This window comes from Psammomys obesus, unplaced genomic scaffold (assembly GCF_907164565.1).
Source record: "Psammomys obesus unplaced genomic scaffold, mPsaObe1.curated_primary_1811, whole genome shotgun sequence".
Lineage (NCBI taxonomy): Eukaryota > Metazoa > Chordata > Mammalia > Rodentia > Muridae > Psammomys > Psammomys obesus.
The window spans coordinates 12,825,406-12,844,610 of record NW_026588752.1 but is presented as its reverse complement, the minus strand read 5'-3'; the positions used below and the strand labels follow the sequence as shown (position 1 = coordinate 12,844,610).

The following is a 19,205-nucleotide window of genomic DNA, read 5'->3' as shown; positions in this document are numbered from 1 at the left end:
TGAACCCAGGTCAGTCTTCTGAAAGAGCAGCAAGTGTTCATAACCACTGAGCCACCCTTCAGCGCTCATGCCTGGTTCTTTGAATGTGGAAGTGGAGTTTAAGATTGATTTATTTCATTATGTATACAATACAATGTTCTGCCTGCATGTACATCTGAACACCAGAAGAGGGCACTAGATTTCATTTTAGATGGTTGTGAGCCACCATGTGGTTGCTGGGAATTGAACTCATGACCTCTGGAAGAGCAAGCAGTGCTCTTAACCTCTGAACCATCTCTCCAGCCCCATCTAGGAAGGCTTTTGAGATTGTAAGATAATGAAACTGGGGGCTAGAGAGGTGGCTAAGAGGTTAAGGGCACTGGCTACTCTTCTAGAAATCATGAGTTCAATTCCCAGCAACCACATGGTGCCTCACGACCATCTATAATGAGATCTGGTGCCCTTTTCTGACATCCACATGCAGACAGAACGTTGTATACATAATGAAGAAATAAATCTTAAAAGATAAACCGTATTCATGGGGTTTTGTTTGGGGGTTGTGGTACTGAAGATTGAACAGAGGGTCTTAGGTATGCTGGCAAATCCCTGATCCCGAGCTCTTCCCCAGCCCTAATAAGCACAGAAGAGGCATGGCTAATGGCGGTGAGTCTGGCATTCATCACAGGCAGTCTTGCTTCACAGGGTGTAGTTTTAACCACTATGTTGAATCTCACTCTTCTAAACTGTAAGACAGTATGGCAGCATTTATTTCATAGTAACTAAGAAAATGAAATTTGGGATTTGATATTATGGGTGACACAGAAATCAAATAACTTAAAATATTTGTTCCTATCTCTTCTTAGATCTAACAACTTGGCTTTTTTAATATTAGCACATGAACAGAGCTTTAAGTACATTGGGAGAGGCCTTATTTTTCTTCCAGAAGAAAGTTGTGGTTCTACCCAGAAAGCAAAGCATATATGTTCATATTTTGTCTGCTGAGAAGATGCTTCCATTGGGGTGTTGGCCATTATATTTGTGCCATTAAGTCAGTCTTGACAGTGGCCATTTCCCAAAATTGCTAGTAGATCATGTGGGAATAGTCATATGATTTCTTTAATAATCATCTTTTAAAATACTCAAAGGGCAGTGAGAAGGCTTTGCAGGTGGATGTACTTGCTGCCAAGCCTGGTGACCGGTGTTCAGTCCCTGGGACCTCAAGGAGAATACCAGTTCCTTAAAGGTATCCTCTGACCTGCACACAGTGTAGTACATGGACTACCCACATCTTCTCACACAACATACGTGTGTGTGTGTGTGTGTGTGTGTGTTTTGTTGTTTTGTTTTTTAATAAAATTGTCAGCTGGCAATGGTGGTTCATGCCTTTAATCCCAGCACTTGAGAGGCAGAGGCAGGGGATCAGTGTGAGTTCGAGGCAGCCTGGTCTATAGAGTAAATTCCAAGACACCCAGGGCTACGCACAGAGAAACTCTTGTCTCGAAAAACAAAAAGGAAGGAAGGACAGAAGGGAAAGGAAGGGGAGGGAAGGAAGGAAAGAAGGAAAGGGTGATTAGGTTCCAACGTAAGGACTTGGAGGTTGGGCAGACTCAACATTTGATTGTACTAAAGGAAGGATAAAAAGGAAGAAAGAAAGAAAATCATAGAGTGGCCAAGTACTATGTCGCCTTAGAACAAACTAGCATCCTGGTTCCGGGAGGGCACTTTTAAAGTTGTTAATGAAAGTTTGTTTTGTTTTGTTTTTGTTGTTGTTTCTTTATTGCTAGGATTTGTACAAGTAGATGATGGCAGAAAAATTGTGTTTGTGCCCGGATGTTCCATACCATTAACCATAGTGAAATCAGATGGGGGCTATACTTACGATACATCTGACCTAGCTGCTATCAAGCAGAGACTATTTGAAGAAAAAGCAGATAAGATTATTTATGTGGTGGACAATGGACAAGTAAGTTTGTAGGTTTGTCTAGAACTTGATTGCAGATAATTTTATTTAAATTAACTTTGACATATATAAACATACAGAAAAATTGTACTTTATGGAACTACAAAAGCCATGTGACTTTAGTTATTGTGAGATAAGGTCTCATGTAGCTCATTTGGCCTCAAACTTGAAATCCCACCTTTCTGTTTTTGTTTTTGTTTGAGACAGTGTTTCTTTGTGTAGCCTTGGCTGTCCTATACTCATTTTGTGGACCAGGCTAGCCTCGAACTCACAGAGATCTATGTACCTGCCTCTGCCTCCCCAGGTGCTGGGATTACAGGTGTGTACTGCTAAAATCCCACCTTTCTGGGTGAAAACTAAAGAGTTAATAGAAACTCTGTCACTTTTCCCCCCCTCTGTTATGTATCAGATCCTGTGTTCTACAGCAGTAGGCAAGTGCTCTCACACTGAAGTATCCTCAGTCCCTCCACTACTCATGGAGACATAGAGCATAGGCTGGCCTCAACACTGCCTACACAGCTGAATATGACCTTCAGCTCCTGATTGTCCAGCTCCGAAGCACTGAGATCACAGGCGTCCATCTGTGTTCCTGTCCTCTTCTAAGATGCTTCTGGGAAATAGAACTTTTATAATAATGCTTGCCTAACAAGATTTTCATGTGCTCACTGAGCACAGAAGACTTTCATCTTTTTTTTGGAAACTAAAAAAGTAACAAGTAAACTAATAAGCACCCTTCTGTTCCTACCCTTTATAGGCTACACATTTCCAGGCGATATTTGCTGCTGCTCAGATGATTGGTTGGTATGATCCGAAAGTAACTCGGGTAGCCCATGTTGGATTTGGTGTGGTGCTAGGAGAAGACAAGTAAGTGGACAGTTCAAAGCTGGAAATGACGAACCTGGTCCCCACATGCTTCAGCTTCTCATTATTGAGACACTCCTAGTGAGAGTTCTCTGCTACACTGTAATCTCAGCCAAGCCACGTTTCCCATGCTTTAGCTCTCCCAGGGGGTGTAGCCTCTTAAGGACTGTGTATGGCACTGGAAGAACACTAGACTGCCATCACAACAGGTTAGATTACAAAGGGGTTTCTGCTGTCTCCTATCTAGACTATGCTCGAATTTCACCCAGGATGCTTGGCAGTATAGTCAGAGCCTTTACCTTCGGGTTACAGACTTGAACAAGTGTGAGTCATTGAGATACTATTTGAGTTTAGGATTTGCTGCTTTAATTTTTGTTTCAAAATATGAAGCTTATCAAGCTGACAATTAATGATGTCCATACTTTTGCTTTTTCTGTTTTCTAATCATTTCGCTCCATCCTCTTTAGTCTTTGAAACACAAAGGTAAATAGAGTGGGGTGTTTATATTCAGTATTCTAACTCAGAGGCATAATTTTTTAAATGTGGCTGTTTTTTTAGCAGGTAATATTTTATTACATTAGTCCAGTAAAGAATCTGCTGGCCTGCTAAGTGTAGAAGCAAGTGCGCTGGGGCTTTTTGTTTGCTTGTTTTGTTTTAGCAATTTTTCTGAAAAGGCAGAACATTTAAAGAGCATCTTATATTCCAAGAAAGTGAGCTAGTTAGATTTTTAATTGGTATGTGTGTGCAGTACCCATGAAGTCCTGAATTAGGCTCTGCTGGGACTTAAGCTGCCCAGCATGAGTGCTCGGGACTAAACCCCGGGTTCTCTGGAAGAGCAGCAAGTTTTCTTCAATGCTGAGCCATCTCTTCAACCCTACAGATGAATTTTTTTTTTTTTTTTAATTATTTCACTACTAAAGTATAGTGAGGATAGAGTCTCCCCTTGGGGGAAAAGAGACAGGATGCTTTGAGTTGAGAGCTAATCTTCATTTTCAAGGATTTTTACACTCAAGTCTAATTCAGAATTTTTTATGAGCCTTTAAACTTCTTTCAGGAAGAAGTTTAAAACACGTTCAGGTGAAACTGTGCGCCTTGTAGACCTGCTGGAAGAAGGACTAAAACGATCCATGGACAAGTTAAAGGAGAAAGAGAGAGACAAGGTAGGACACAACCATACTGATGTCATGAGATATAGTTTGGAGTCAGTGCACATAGGGTGGGCAACTTTCCATTAGCCGTGTTCCTGGGTATTACAAAAGGCTGTACGTTTTCCCCTTTGTTAATGTGGCATTAACAATATACATAACATGTAGAAATTGTACTTTATGGAAGTGAAATAGCCATGTGACTTGTTGTGAGACTTGGTTGGGCTCTTATGTAGTCCAGGAAGGTCTTAAACTCCCTGTACAGCCAAGGCTTGCCTTCAGCTCCTGATGTGCCTGCTGGGATTATAGGTGTGTACCACCATGCCTATATGTAGCATTCTTACGCTACATATAAATTGTGTAAGTTAAGCATCTCATTGTTGTTGGTTTATGGGAAAAGCACTCGAGATCCCTTCTAGCTTTCTGAGATATCTAGTGTATGGTCAGTTACTCCCTAAAACTGTTCGCTTTTACTCAGTTTTCAGACCCTGTCTCCACTGCGTCGCTCTACTCTCATAGATTGTTTTGGGCAGTGTGGACTTGGTGAGCTTTTGCAGTAGGGTTTCCCGTTAGCCCTGCCTGATCTTAAGCGCAGTGTTCAGTCTGTTTCCCGGTGCTGGCTTTTTTGTTTTGTTTTTTAAGATTTATTTATTATTTATACAACATTCTGCCTGCACACCAGATCTTACTATAGATGGTTATGAGCTACCATGTGGTTGTGAGGAATTGAACTCAGGACCTTTGGAAGAACAGCGAGTATTCTTAACCTCTGAGTCATCTCTCCAGCCTCTACAGTGGGCTTTTGATAATACTGATTTTCATAATCCATAAACATGCAGTGTCTCTTGGTTTCCTTCATTGCGGTGTCATAGTTTTTGTGTATGGTAGGCAAGCTTATATCCCGGTGAAGGTCTTTTGCCTTTGTATTTTGTTAACTCACTGTATCTGAGGCTAACCCTGAACTAATAATCTCCCACTTTGTAGGTATTCTAAAATGTTTCTACAGGTGTCATATGTATGTGAAGTGCTGTTTTTCTTGCTTTCAGTTAGGTTCTTACCTATAGGTACATGCTAAGGGTTAGGCACCTGTAAAATGTGCATTCTGTTGGTGGTTCTGCAACAAGAAGGTACAGGGCTCTTGAGTGTTGGTGTGAAGGTAAAGCTGCGGGGCAGACTCCAGGCAGCTCTTCAGTGCGTTCCATGCGTTTGGACATTCTGTTAGCTAGCAGTGTTTGCATATGTAGGATCACTCACAGCTTCACCCGGTAGAAGGTTCTTGCTCCCCAGATACAAGTTCTGTCATGAGTCTGGCATCTTACTGTTTTGGTGAATGTTTTGTATTACATACAAGTTGACTTGAGACTTGACCCTCTAAGTTTTCCTCATGTTGTCTAACTTAGACCTTTATTGTTGTTTTTACTGTTTTTGTGAGACTTAACACAAAGAATTTAGGATGTGGTACAAGTAGATAATTTAAAACCTTCAAAAACAGTAAGCAAAAGCAGGTGTGGTATATACACCTCTAATCCCAGTGCTCAGGAGGCAGAAATATTAGTACATTTCAGGGTTTGCTGGGGGAGGGTGGGATAGAGTCTCACTGTAACCTAGTCTGGCTTTGAACTTTTTAAGATTACAGGTATGACCCATCATCCACAACTATAGTTTTTCTTAAGAAAAGCCAACTTGTGAAATGAATTTTAATTGCATTTTATTGTTTATGTTGGTGTAACAGAAAAGTGACCCTTACGTAATCATTCTTGCAAATGGTGTCACTGTAAAGCTGGGACCCTAGAAGCCAGGCAAATATAGTCTGTCTTCTGAGGCAGTAGCTTACTCTGTAGCCCAAGCTAGCTGTGAACTCAGGGGATTCTCCTTCCCAGCTTATGAGTATAGAGTTAAAGAAAGCAGGATCTTACTCAGTGTGTTACCACCAGGCAGTGGCTTTAATTCTAGCACTGAGGAGGCAGAGGCAAACCTATGTTGACGCCAGCCGGTCTACAGAGTGAGTTCGAGAAGAGCAAGGGATATAAACAGAGAAAACAGTCTCAAATAAACAAAATAGTATTACCATTTTTAGCAAAGTATCCTGTTGGGCATGGTAGCATAGACCCATAATCCCAGCGCTGCTCAGGAGCCTGACATGAAAAGACAGATTTCAGGTCAGCCTAGCTTATGTATATATTAAGACCACATCTAAACAAACAAGCAAGCTATGTTAAGATAGCTCCTGCCTGCAGATCCTGGGTGTTGAGATTACAGTCATGCCGCCACTCCTGCTTTATGCAGTGCTGGGATGAAAACCCAGGGCCTTGTGCATGCTAAGCAAGCATTCTACCAAATGAACTGCATTCCTATAGGTTTTTAATTTGGGAAGAATATACCAAATTGCTATTGACTATGGGTAGTTTAAAGAAGCTACAAGGTCTGCAGATTTACTCGTTGATTGAGAAATTATCAGAAACATAGACTTAAAGAAGCCATGGTTCAAATTTTGATGAGAGTTCAGCAATGAATGAGGAAGTTCAGTTATTTTTATTGCATTTTAAGATAAGACTTAAAGCCAGGCTCATGCCTTTAATCCCAGCACTCGGGAGGCAGAGACAGGCAGATCTCTGAGTTCCAGGACAGCCAGCTCTACACAGAAAAACACTGCTTCAAAAAACACACAAGCTAAGACTTAAAAGACACATCAGTAACATGTATGTAAATGTTACTTAAAGAGTATAGAGTGCAAAACCCTGGCCAGGCTAAGCCTTTAAGCCTAGCACATAAGGGCAGGGCAGGTAGAAGCGTTCTAGGCCATCCTGACCCAAGCAAAATTATGGCCTTACCTTGTCAGCGTTTTCCATATCCAGCATATCAACTTCATTGGGCTCTTATCTGTACAAGATGAAAGGCCCACCTTTCAGAATCTTTAGGAACCCAACTGGAAAATATGAAAGACATGTAGAGTTCATATTGAACTTTTATTCCAGAGAGGCTTACCATAAAGATTTAAAAGACTCGGTCAAAATCTGATCATAGACTATTGAGAAGTAATGTTATCTATTAGAGTTAGAAGTAATCGAAATATTTTAGTCTTAAAATATTTTGCCTTCTAAACCTTTCAAGTTTTGCTAAGTAATTAGAACCAAATAAAGGCACCACAAATACAAGAGATTATATGGGCAACGGTGGCAGTATGTGTACGCTAGGACACTTGGCCCGAGGTAAAGAGGTGTGCCTCCTTTCCTTATGAAAAGAAGAGCCATGGGATAACTCAGGCTCCAGCTTGTGGTTGATGTGTTCAAGATGCTGAGTGAATATCGTCGTACAAAGGGAACCAGCTAGAACTGCAATAGGGAAGAAGGCTCTTCTCAGAGAGCAGTTAAGCACAAACGGAAAGCCTGTACTTTGCAGTAGAGTTAAATTTTATTAAAGAACATTTCAAGCTGGGCATGCAGTCTACACTTGTACTTCTAACATTAAGGAATCTGAGGCAGGAGAACCTGAGCTACGTAGGATGACCCTGTCTCAAAAACAGAAAATATTTTTAGAATTTAAAAGGCTAGTAGTTAGCTGGACATTGGTGGTATTTGCCTTTAAAACTCTGTAACTTTGAGGCCAGCCTGGTCAAAGAGTAAATTCCAGAACAGCTAGGGCTGTTACACAGAGAATCTTCCTTCCTCCCCCCCCCCCAAAAAAAAAAAAGACCAGTATTTAAAGAAAAGGTCACTGCTTTTTAAGCAGAATTAGATTCAGGTTCTGCATCAATATATTAATGTTTGTGTTTTATAAAAAACCTACCACCATTTCAGCTATTGTTGATCATAGATTTTCTTAAGATCAGTCATAGTGCCTATAATTATGGGAAGCAGGGGCAAGAGGACTGCAGAAATTCAAAATCAGCCTGGTTGGCATATTGAGTTCCAACCAACCAGGACTACATAGCAAGACCCTGTCTCAAAAAATGGAATGGGGCAGTACATCCTTTCCATACCTTGTCCAATTTGTTTAGGTCCTTTCTATAGCTTGCTGGAGCTTTTGGTTTCATCCTGTTTCTTTCTTCATATTGCCAGACTATCAGGTCAACTTAAGGATAATTTCTTTCTACCACATAAAATGCTTTCTGACACTGGCTCCTTCCCACCTGGTGTTCATTCCTTCCTTAGAAACACTGTTTAAAGAATACCCTTGGGATGTGGCTCTGTCAATAGATTGCTTGTCTAGCATGAGTGGAGCCCTGGGTGTGATCCCCAATACTACATGGCACTTACCTGCAGTCCCACCTAGCATTTAGTTGTGGAGGCAGGAGGATCAGGAGTTCGAGATCACATGACTCTTTGAGGTGAGCCTGGGTGACTTGAGACCCTGTCTGGGAAAGTAATCCGAATTGTACAGAATAGTTTTTTTTTTTAGAGTATATGCTACAGTTTGGTGTGCTATCTTATCTTATAATTGGGTTGTTTGAGTGTTTATTTGACTTGCTGTGCCAGCCAGGCTGGCCTTAATTTTGTGATGCTTCCTTAGCCATTAAGTTACTTGTTTAAACAGTTACCAAATTTGCATATCACCTAATTTTTAGGTATTATATTTCAATTGGTTATGAATAGGTATCATTTAAAGTTATTTTCTTGTAAAATAAAACATGCTAGAAGTTACTTTGCATCTCTTAATTATGAAAAGTAATAGATGAGCATAGCATTACACTGTCATCTGCATAGTAGGGAAAACTTATAATTTCATGGTCTTAAATAAATCTAACAGAAATAAATGTAAACCTTCCTGGCCAGGGACCCCAGGCAACCTGTTATGTGATCAACTAACTTAAAACCAACATATCATTTATTTAAATACATGAAGTCCAGTAAGCATTTGTGTTAATGACTGTAATAGTTTCCAGAGTATCTGCATGCTTATTTATCTGTAAGCCAGCCTGAATAGAATTCCTTAGGGGATCTTACCAGAGCCCCAACATGCAGCCTGTATGCAGTGATCTTAAGATTTTAGTTTAAAGATTGTCACAAGATTAGAAAAACATACTTTAACAGACTTATCAGCTTGTGATAACAGTTAAATCCAAAGTCAGGGTCATGTGTTGAGATGACTAAAGCTTTAAAATCTAAATTGTTGGGTATGATAGTCCCTGTACTGCTAGCTAGGTTTTAAAAAAGACTCTTGTGGGCAATGGTGACACACGCCTGTAATCCCAGCACTGGGAGAAGCGGAGGCAGAGGCAGATGGATCTCTGAGTTTGAGGCCAGCCTGATCTACAAAGCAAGTCCAGGACAGCCAAGGCTACACAGAGAAACCCTGTCTACAAAACCACAAACAAACAAAAAGCCTGTAGTCAACCAACTGGCAGTTGGTTGGACCCTAGGGCCTCACATAAGTCAGAGTGCTGCTGTCTCCAGCCCCCACCTACCACACCCCTTGAAAACAGTTATTGTTTGCTATTTTGTTTTGTTTGTAGATAGGAAGCATTTTAAGTCTAAAATTACCTTGATTCATCTGTGGTGGGAGGATGAATCAGTGAGTCAGGGTTACTTGCTAGGAGCATGAGCAAGGTAGCAGTGGCTGCTCCACTGAAGAAAGTACTCCCTTCTCCCAGCAACCATTAACTGCCTATAGCTCTTGGGAGGGGGTGGGGCCTTGTAAGCCTTTCCACCCTTTCCCTGGGCCTTGCAAAGGGCAACATGTGTCCTGTTTAGGACTGAACATAAGTGTCTGCAGTAACTGCCAGACTTTGAAAAGAAGCTTTTCTGACCAAAGCCAACAACACTAATCTATGGGCATAAACCAGTATTTAGAAGGTAACTTGATGCAATTCAACCCCATCTGGCTGCATCAGCTATTCTGGCTCCCTCAATGTGGAAAGGAAGATTCCACGTCAGTTCTGGCTTGATTTTTGTAGACTTACTCCCTTTTTTTTTTTTTTTTTTTTTTTTGTAGACTTACTCCATTTTTATTCTCCCAATTTTGATGATCTGTTTATCCAACAGATCACAGTTGATTATTGTAGTCAGACCTGAAAATACTTTGGGGTTTTCATGTTGTTTTTTAGACAGGGCCTCACTTTCTAGCCGGCCTGGAACAGGCAGCAGTCCTCCCGCGTATTCTTAAGAAATATACCGTCTTCCACCCCTAAAATAGCATGAAGGTAGATAGAAATCAGCGTTGTGTTTCATAGTTCCTGAATATATTGGAAAATAAGCTAATGTTCTAAATCAACTAAAGAAATAGTCCTCAACATGAGAGCTAATGAGTTTACCTTCGTTATTTTCTTTGTACAGTGGCCATGTCATTCGGCCTCACGTTCACTGCTAATTGATAGGGACTCCATAGATGCTGCCTACTCAGTCTCCTTCTTGTGAGGCACTGGGGCAGAAACATGAGGGAGCAAGCTCTCGTGTTCATTTTCCCAAAGGTCCTAACTGAAGAGGAATTGAAAGCCGCTCAGATGTCCGTTGCATATGGCTGCATCAAATATGCTGACCTTTCCCATAATCGCCTCAATGACTACATCTTCTCCTTTGACAAGATGCTGGATGACAGAGGAAACACAGCTGCTTACTTACTGTATGCCTTCACTAGAATCAGGTAACTACTCACACTCTTAGTTTGCAATCAAGTAATGGTTCCAAAATGGTGTTTTTATTGTTTTGGTTTTGGTTTTATGAGGCATGGTAAGAATCTCTTCAGTTTTTGAGCCGCATGCATGAGTTCGTGTGTCCCAAGCTAGCTTCTGACTTGTGATCCACTGTCACCCAAGTGCTGGCATTACAGGTCGTCTCTACCACACTGGGATGCCATTTTGTTTTAATTGCTGATGTTTTCTGATCAGTCATACTAGATTATGTGCTTTTGTGTGAAAAGAGGGTGTGCCTGACTGAAGGGTGCTTACCTGATATTTCAGGTCTATTTCTCGCCTGGCCAATATTGATGAAGAGATGCTGCAGAAAGCTGCTCGAGAAACCAAGATAGTTTTGGACCATGAAAAAGAATGGAAACTAGGCCGGTGCATTTTACGATTCCCTGAGATTTTACAGAAGATGTTAGATGACTTATTTCTCCACACTCTGTGCGATTATATTTATGAGCTAGCAACTACTTTCACAGAGTTCTATGATAGCTGTTACTGTGTGGAGAAAGATCGACAGACTGGTAAGTGTCCTGTCCACTGTCAATCTTGGGGAAAGGGTGTAAGCAAGCTGTGGTGTATATGTGACAGTTTGAAATGAGGCCGGTCAAAGCAGAAACAGAATCTGCCTGTTGCTTCTGCTTCTCCACCTTTGGGCAGTACCGTAGGAAATGAGTGAGAAGCCATTGGAGTAGGACATTTGAGTACAAGCAAGGTATGTGCGTGTTGCTGACATGGAAACACCCACTATGGCTGATGTCTTTATGTTAACAAGGCAAGCCTGAGAACAGAAACCGTCCTTGGGGTGGGTTAGGAAAGTGCTGCAAATTCTGTGGGAAAATGTAAACATTCTACTTGCAGGTTTCATGTAAACAACCCTAGGTAGGCCCAAAAATGGCTATAGGTTGGGCTGCGTACTTTTCAGAAAAATTTATTTATGGCGAGTTAATGTCTTTTTTTTTTTTTTTTTTCTTTTTTTTCTTTTTTTTTTCCCTTCCAGGGAAAGTTTTGAAGGTGAACATGTGGCGGATGCTCTTGTGTGAAGCAGTAGCTGCTGTCATGGCCAAGGGGTTTGATATACTGGGCATAAAACCCGTCCAAAGGATGTAATTTTACCAGAGTGGCCACTAGTACTGTTTGCTTTTTAAACAGTCATGCTGACACAAAAATAAATAGTAAAGGAATTTTCACAATTAACTGTGAATTATTTATTTATTTGGTCTCTGACAGAATTGATTCTAAAAAGAAAATTAGTTTCATAAATATGTTTTGTTTGATGGGCACTAACTTAAATGGTGTAGTAGAAGCCATCAGATAGCAGATTCAGGTGCCAGAGTTGGAGAGAGTGGAAGTGTTTTCACTGATTTTAAATAGATGAAGAATCCCAACTTATTAAGCCCTAAGAACTTAATTGTCCTTTCTGCTCTCACCCTTCTTTGGTTGAAACTTGCAGCTATGTTTGGCTCACTCTCAAATTCCATTTTAATAAAAGGTGGCATTGGCAGGACAACAGAGTTTGGCTTAGAGGACAAGAAAACAGTCAGTCTCGGATTAACTCTAATCTTACCTGTAAGAAAAAGAAGTCATCCTGGGTTCAGCATATATTTCTTCAGGATAAAATTGGAGTTCTTTTGCCAAAGCAAGTCGAGACTGGTGGTGGCAGTAAGAAGGGCAGTCCAGGAAGTCTCATAGCCATGAGCTACTGGGGGGAAAAATAAAAACACTTAAGACTTCTCTGTCCACAGGAGCTACTTCTCTGACAACCATAGCGCAGACCTTCCCAGCTCTGCATTCAGCAGCATGTAGGGAAAACAGTGAAAGAGTATAGGAGTGTGGATCTAATGAGTATAGTCACCTTAGATGCAGCCTTGTCTCCATTTCCCCACTGTGTTCCCCATAACTGTGTTCAGCTTTGCACTGTAGCAGTTTATAGAAATATAAAAGTTAATTCACATGATTTTCTTTAGGCAGTAAAGAAATACTGGGAAGGGCACAAGTCTTTTGAAAGCTAAAAGCCCACCCAAAGAGACACACCTACAAGTCCATATCTAATCTTTCCCTCACGGTTCTGCCAACTGGAAGTCAAGTATTCAAACATGAGCCTTTGGGAGAATTTCTCATTCAAACCACCACAATTTCAGACTGCACTTGTTGTCTGTGATGCTATCTGTCATCTTTAGTATTGCTATTGTAGTTGTTTTAGGTACCACAAACCATGTTCACTTAGCTAACACTTAGGTGATCAGTCTGTTCGGGTGGCCCCACCAACAGACCAGCTAGTCCCCATCTCTGTGAGAGTCTCCCTGGGCCTCACTGTCCCCTGCAAATAGTATGGACTTTAAGATAGTCCGTAGTGGCCTTTAGTTCAAGCGAAAGGAAGAGTCGCATGTCTCACGCTTTAAACCATCAGGTAGGTAGAAATATTTACATTTGGTGAGAAGGTTCATTCCAAACACTTATGCTTTAAGTGCACAGGAAAGATGCTTGGATGTTAGAAGTGCTAATTCGGTTGAACACAGAAATGGGAGGCAAACACAAGAGCCTCAAACCAGCCATACCAAGTCAAAGCCCAGTATAGACTAGGCCCTAACTCCCGTAATTCCAAGGAGGAAGCTACAGACGCTAGTACAGTTTTTGTGACGTTATACAAAAATGGCCAACTCCAGAGAGCATGAGGTGAGACAGAAGGCCTGCTGTGCACAGCGCAGAGATCTATTGTGAATAGTCAGGAGGGCAAATCACACAGCACATCTGTTTGAGATGAGGTTTCATGTAGCCAAGGATGGCCCTAAAGTGCTAACCTTCCTACCTCCCACCTCCCCATTTCTGGGATAGACATTCACTACCATGCCCAGCTAAGCATGCCTTTATGTACACGAAAGAGCCTTAAGGACTGGAGAGATGCCTCCAGTCAAGAGCACTGGCTGCTCTTCCAGAGTTGTGGGGTTCAATTCGCAGCATCCACAACTGGCTGTGATTCTAAATCTCAGGGCATCTGACAGCCTCTTCTTGCCCCCGTGGACATCCAGTACACAGATACATGCAAAACATTCATATAAAGAAAAAGATATAGCCTTGGTGTTTCATAGCAGAAGAAAAGTCAGCAGTGCCCTCAAAAGACAGACTAACTCTAGTTTTAAAAAAAACCTGGCTAGTGACTTAGGTTTAACCCATTGCTCAGTTAACCTAAAAACTCGAGGGCCTCTTTGTAATGAGTAAAAGGAATGAGGCCTAGACAGCACATTTGTTTACAGCAAGGTAGTTTAAGCTCACCATGCAGACCTACCACTCAGAAAAAATGAGCACTTTCAATCAATGTTAATGCCCACTGACAGTGCACCCGCTCATACAAGGGCTTCAGGGAAGGCATGCAACAGCCGTGTTGTCCTTTGGTTCATTCCATGTGCCTGCTGATAGATCCTCCTGTGGGCCAGGGTCAAGTACTGTTTTGATTCCCACGTCTTACTGGTTTCTCTGATGCATCTGGAGTATGATGTCAGCTGGAAGAATTTGCTGTTCTGGATGTCATTAAGGATGTGGGTTACAGCAGTCAGATATAGCAGTACCTGAGAGCCTCAAGACATGAGCAGAGGGTGTCACCACAGGTCTAGCAGGGGAGCTGAAGAGAAGCAGATGATGCTGAAGAGTCCGGTCACACTTTAAAGCTGAGGAATTGCTCCTTCGGGTTTCCTGATAAACCCTGTTGTTGAAGACACAGAGCAGCAGCAAGGAACGAGAGCCTTGACTACAGTTTTGAAGGAAGCTGTTGTAAAATGCTGTTGAGACAGCATTGCATGCTCCAGCAGACTGAGGTTAATGGCATGTACCACTATGCCTGGCTTTAAAGAAAAAATCCTAAGGTTCTCCAAAATTATATCATTACATGTAAACAGACCAACAAGTACTAGAATTAGTATTACTGACTTACACTGATGGGCATACAGATAATAAATGGCAACAAAGGAATCTGAAGACACCCCTGTTCACAGGGGCTTTGTATACTGTCAGTACACATGATACCCTGAAAAAGTGTGCACAAACATACATGACCTGTTTAACAAATTGAAAATAAAAGAAAAATTCGAATATGAGTGAGATCTAGGCTATCTACTACTAAAAAAGCTTCCCTAAAGAGATCAAATAGACAAATGTTTAACAAGAGAGAAAATTCAGGTATACCAAAATCAGAAATGAAAGCAGAGATATGAGGAAATAAAAAGTGTGGACTTTTCAGAAATAAATGTCAAAGAGAAATTTCTAACAAGGGTAGGCAAGGATCAAATTAATTCCCTGATGGCTCCCTCCAAACCTTCATGAACTAGCTTTATACACATTCTTTGAGAGAGGGCCTACCCCGACACTATTAGTCATATTCTGCTATACCTGCAGACATGAGCCTAACACAACTGTCCTCTGAGAGGCTTCACCCAGCAACTATTGGGAACAGATGCAGAGACCCACAGACAAACATTAGGAGGAGCTTAGGGAACCTTGTGGAAGAGAGGGGGAAGGACTGAAGGAGCCAGAGAAGTCAGGGACACCATAAGAAAACCCACAGAATCAACTAATCTGGGTCTGTAGTGGCTAACAGAGACTAAATCACCAATCAGAGAGCATGCACGGGATGGACACAGGCCCCTATATATATATAGCAGATGTGCAGCTTGTTCTTTATGTGGGACCCCTAACAACTGGAACAGGGGCTGTCTCTGACTCTGCTGCCTGCCTTTGGATCCCTTTCCCCTAACGGCTGCTGTGTTCAGCCTGAATGGGAGAGAATGCACCTAGTCCTACTGCTGCATCTTGATATGCCAAGACAGGTTGCTATCCATGCCTCCCCTTCTCTGAGGAGAAAGGAAGAAAGGAAGGAGAGATGAAAGGACTGGGAGGAGTGAAAGGAGGGGAAATGGTAATCGGTGTGTAAAGCAAATAAGTAAATTAATGAAGAAAAAAAGAACTAGCCTCATGGACACATGGCTTAATGGCAGATTGCTTCACTAATTATGCATAATGCCCTGGGTTCAATCCCCAGTACCACGCCCCCAACACACAGGAATAAGGAGGTCACTTAACTCATTTTTAAGCCTTGATATTAAGGTCCAAAGCATCAAAACAAGAAAAAAAAATCAACATCTACCATAAATAAACACAGGGAACTTAAAGCAGGTGTGTAATGAAGCCTTGTCTTCTGGATATGGTGTGGCCATTGAAATCACGAACACAGCAGCTTTGGACACTTGCCCAATGCCTACTTCATTCCATCACAGATAGAAGAAGGGCTCCTAAAATCCCATCCCACCCTGAGGAATATTGGCAGTTAATATTGTAGTGACATTCTCTGTAGTGGCATAGTCACTGTTAGGTTGCCCATGTTCATACAAGCAATCCTGAACTCAGTGGGTTAAAAAAAAAAAATGAAAGCAGGAAGGGGACTAGTTGGGAAGAAAAGAAAAAGCATTCAATGAGAGTGAGAGGTTAAGAACATGGACTGCTCTTTCTTGACTCCATCTTTGAGGCAGCATCAGTACCATCTGTGGGTTAGTTGCTAACATGCAACACTTTGCACATGCCCAAGTCACACCCTCAAGGTTACTGGCCAGGAGACGGTCACCCAGATCAAAGCCCAAGTGGCCTCACTGGAAGGCATTGCTCCTGAAGATCAACTCATGCTTCTGGCAGGCTTGCCTCAGAAGATAGGGCCATGCTAGGCCAGTGTGGTGCAGAGTCCCTGCCACTCTGGAAATAGCTGACCTGCTGGGAAGTAAAGTTCAAAGTTTCCTGGCTTGGAAAGTGAGAGGTCAAACTCCCGAGTGGCCAAATGAAAAAGAAGGAAGAAGAAAGAAAGAAGGAACAGAAGGAGGAAGAAGAAAGAAAAAAAGGAAAAAGAAAAAGGAAGGAAGAGAAGGAAGGAAGGAAGGAAGGAACGGAGGGAAGGAAGGAAAGGAAAGAAAGGAAGGGTCACAGATACATAGAAATTAATATAAGATGGCAGCCTAGAGAGCAAAGAAAACCATACTAACAACTGTGGCCTTGGCTTCTGGGCCATGGGGCCTCCCAGTGTAGCAGAAGGTGAACAGTAGCATCTTAGCAAGGCCACATTGTAAGTGACGTCATCATGGACACAGTGACTTAGCATCAGGCAAAAAGCATAGTGTTCCGGTAGGAGCTTCCTAGCGTCTGCACCACAGCCAAGCTGAAGTGGCAGCAGTTCAGTGAGAGACCCAGTCTCCAGGCATTAAAGCAATGATAGCTGTTCTGACCTCCACATGTATACATATTCGTACACACACACACATACACATGCCCACTCCTACACAGACAAACATACAAGCATATATGCACACTCAAACACACCTACACATACTCACACACAAAGTTCTTCTGTGATTTTGTGTGTAAGTCAAAAACACAGTTGAAGTCCTCAATAACAGACTAAGTAGAGAAGGATTTCTGATGGTGAAGGTGGGTCTTTTGAAATTCACCAGTCACCCTTTAATCCCAGCACTCAGGAGGCAGAGGCGGGAGGACCTCTAAGAGCTTGAGACCAGCCTGGTCTATGTAGTGAATTCTAGGGCAGCCAGAACTACATAGTGAGACTCTGTCTGGGTAGGGAAAAGACTTAAAGCATGAAACTTGAAGGATAATTTTAAATGTAAATCTTTGTGATTTTAGATTAGGAAATGGTTTCTTAATATGATACCAAGGGGAGGGGGGGGACATAGTTAGATTTCATTGAAGTTTAAAATTTTGTGAGGCAAAGGAATGAAAAGTATCGAGGAAAAAGACAGTCCACACCATGGGAGAGAACATTTGCATAGCATATCAGCCAGCAATCTTTACAGATTGTATACAACTCGGCAAAGATGCAAGTAAGTCCATTAAAACAGGAAAGGACTTGAAGAGTAACATTTCCAGACAAGACACATGCATTGCCTATAAGCACATGAAAGATGCTTTTATCAGCTGTCAGGCAGCTGTGAGTCGAAACGAGAATACCCTCTCATACAGACCAAGATGGCTACCATCAGGTATAAACACAGCAAAGCAAACATTAGTGAGGGTGAGAGAGCCAAGAACCCATACACACATGATCATAGCAGCATTACCCACAATAAACTAGAAGCAAGCCAAATGTCCCTGATGGGGATTTTTGACTCCACTTTAATATCCTTTATGTTCTCACATTACACTCTGTGTTTTGTCTGACTTTCATTCAACTGATGAAAGAAGTGTGTTAAGTTCTCTTACTATGCTTCTCAAGTTTGGCTGTTCTCCATTTAGTTGTGGGCAACTTTGCTCTGTATACCTTGAGGATGCCTCAGACTCACAGAACTGTGTAACAGTTACAAAACTATTCATTTTGTAGCCATGGTTACAGCCATGGTTTCAGCCATGGTAGCTGTGGTCCATAGAGTCATTGTGAATGCCCAAGTGATGGATGTTTTAATAATTCCTCCGAACTACAAGGTCACTTGTGAGCTTCATTTTCATTAGCTGATCAATATATAATCTGAATCTATGCTTATATAAAGGTACTTTGATAGACACTGATTATCATCATCAGATGGGAGACTAGAGCTTCTGTGAATATAGTGACAGAAACATGAGGAAAAAATAGACTTTAGTAGTGGCATACACCTTTAATCCCATCACTTGACTAGCAGAGGCAGGCAGATCTGAGTTCAGAGCAAGCCTGGTCTACAGAGAGAGTGTCAGGCTAGCCAGTTTTCAGACCCCATCTCAAAACTACAACCAAAGGGCTGGAGAGATAGTCAGGGTTAAGAACCCTGACTCCTCTTGCAGAAGATGCCGGGAGCTCAATCCCAGCACCTACATGGCAGTACACAGCCCTCAATAGCTCCAGTCCCAGAAGCTGACACCTCTTCTGGCCTCCTCAAGCATTGCATGCACACGATGCACAAATATGCATGCAGGGAGACACACTCTTTTTTAAAATCTATCTATCTATCTATCTATCTATCTATCTATCTATCTATCTATCTATCTATCTATCTATGAGTGCTATCTAATGTATACCTGCATGCCAGAAGAGGGCATCAGATCCCCTTATAGATCATCCTGGTTGGTGGGAATTGAACTCAAGTCCTCTGGAAGAGCAGCCAGTGCTGTTAACTGCTGAGCCATTTCTCCAACCCAGGAAACACACTCTTTAAAATAAAATCTTAAAAAAACTGTTTACAAGAACAGAAACAAAAACCCATGAAGAAAGGAACAAATGAGCACTGCCACACAAAGAAGCTAGCCAAGCACACCTTCAGACCAGCAGTTTCCTGAAATGGACAGGGGATGCAAAAACCATACGCAACAGGAAGCCCTAGGAAACCCAGACAGTCCTACCGCAGAACAAGCCACGACCCTCATGAATCTCAAACCCAGTTGCAGGTTTGGGGAAGGTTTGGGGAAGACAAAATCTCAAGAGGACAGATTAGTGGTTGAGTGAAATCCCATTTATCACACTATTTCACTTAGCAGAAGCAAGACACCATCTTGAAAGAGCATCTGTTGCTGGGTATGAAGGCACTGCCTTTAATTCCAGCAGGAATTAAAGAGGAGGCAGAGGCAGGTGGATCTCTAAGTTCAAAGCCAGCCTCGTCTACAGAGGGAGTACCAGGACAGCCAG

General features: G+C 42.0%; 1 protein-coding gene and 1 long non-coding RNA gene across 3 annotated transcripts in view; one reads left to right on the top strand and one right to left on the bottom strand.

The window, feature by feature from the left end:
• Positions 1-11,761, top strand: part of Rars1 (arginyl-tRNA synthetase 1) — a 30,924-nt gene extending 19,163 nt beyond the window's left edge. The window contains exons 10-15 of the mRNA XM_055604842.1: positions 1,764-1,942; positions 2,694-2,803; positions 3,855-3,960; positions 10,352-10,524; positions 10,841-11,088; positions 11,565-11,761. Coding sequence (XP_055460817.1) covers positions 1,764-1,942; positions 2,694-2,803; positions 3,855-3,960; positions 10,352-10,524; positions 10,841-11,088; positions 11,565-11,674 — 926 coding nt within the window. The 3' untranslated portion in view covers positions 11,675-11,761. The remainder of the gene's footprint in view (positions 1-1,763; positions 1,943-2,693; positions 2,804-3,854; positions 3,961-10,351; positions 10,525-10,840; positions 11,089-11,564) is intronic.
• Positions 5,637-17,296, bottom strand: LOC129674696 (uncharacterized). 2 transcript variants are annotated; one of them, XR_008719824.1, is made up of 3 exons: positions 12,132-17,296; positions 6,777-6,871; positions 5,637-6,080 (listed from the first exon to the last, which is right to left on the bottom strand). It is a non-coding gene; the product is annotated as an uncharacterized LOC129674696 (long non-coding RNA). The 2 variants fall into 2 exon arrangements; XR_008719823.1 differs by having other exon boundaries at positions 5,637-6,871.
• Between the last annotated feature and the right edge of the window lie 1,909 nt (positions 17,297-19,205).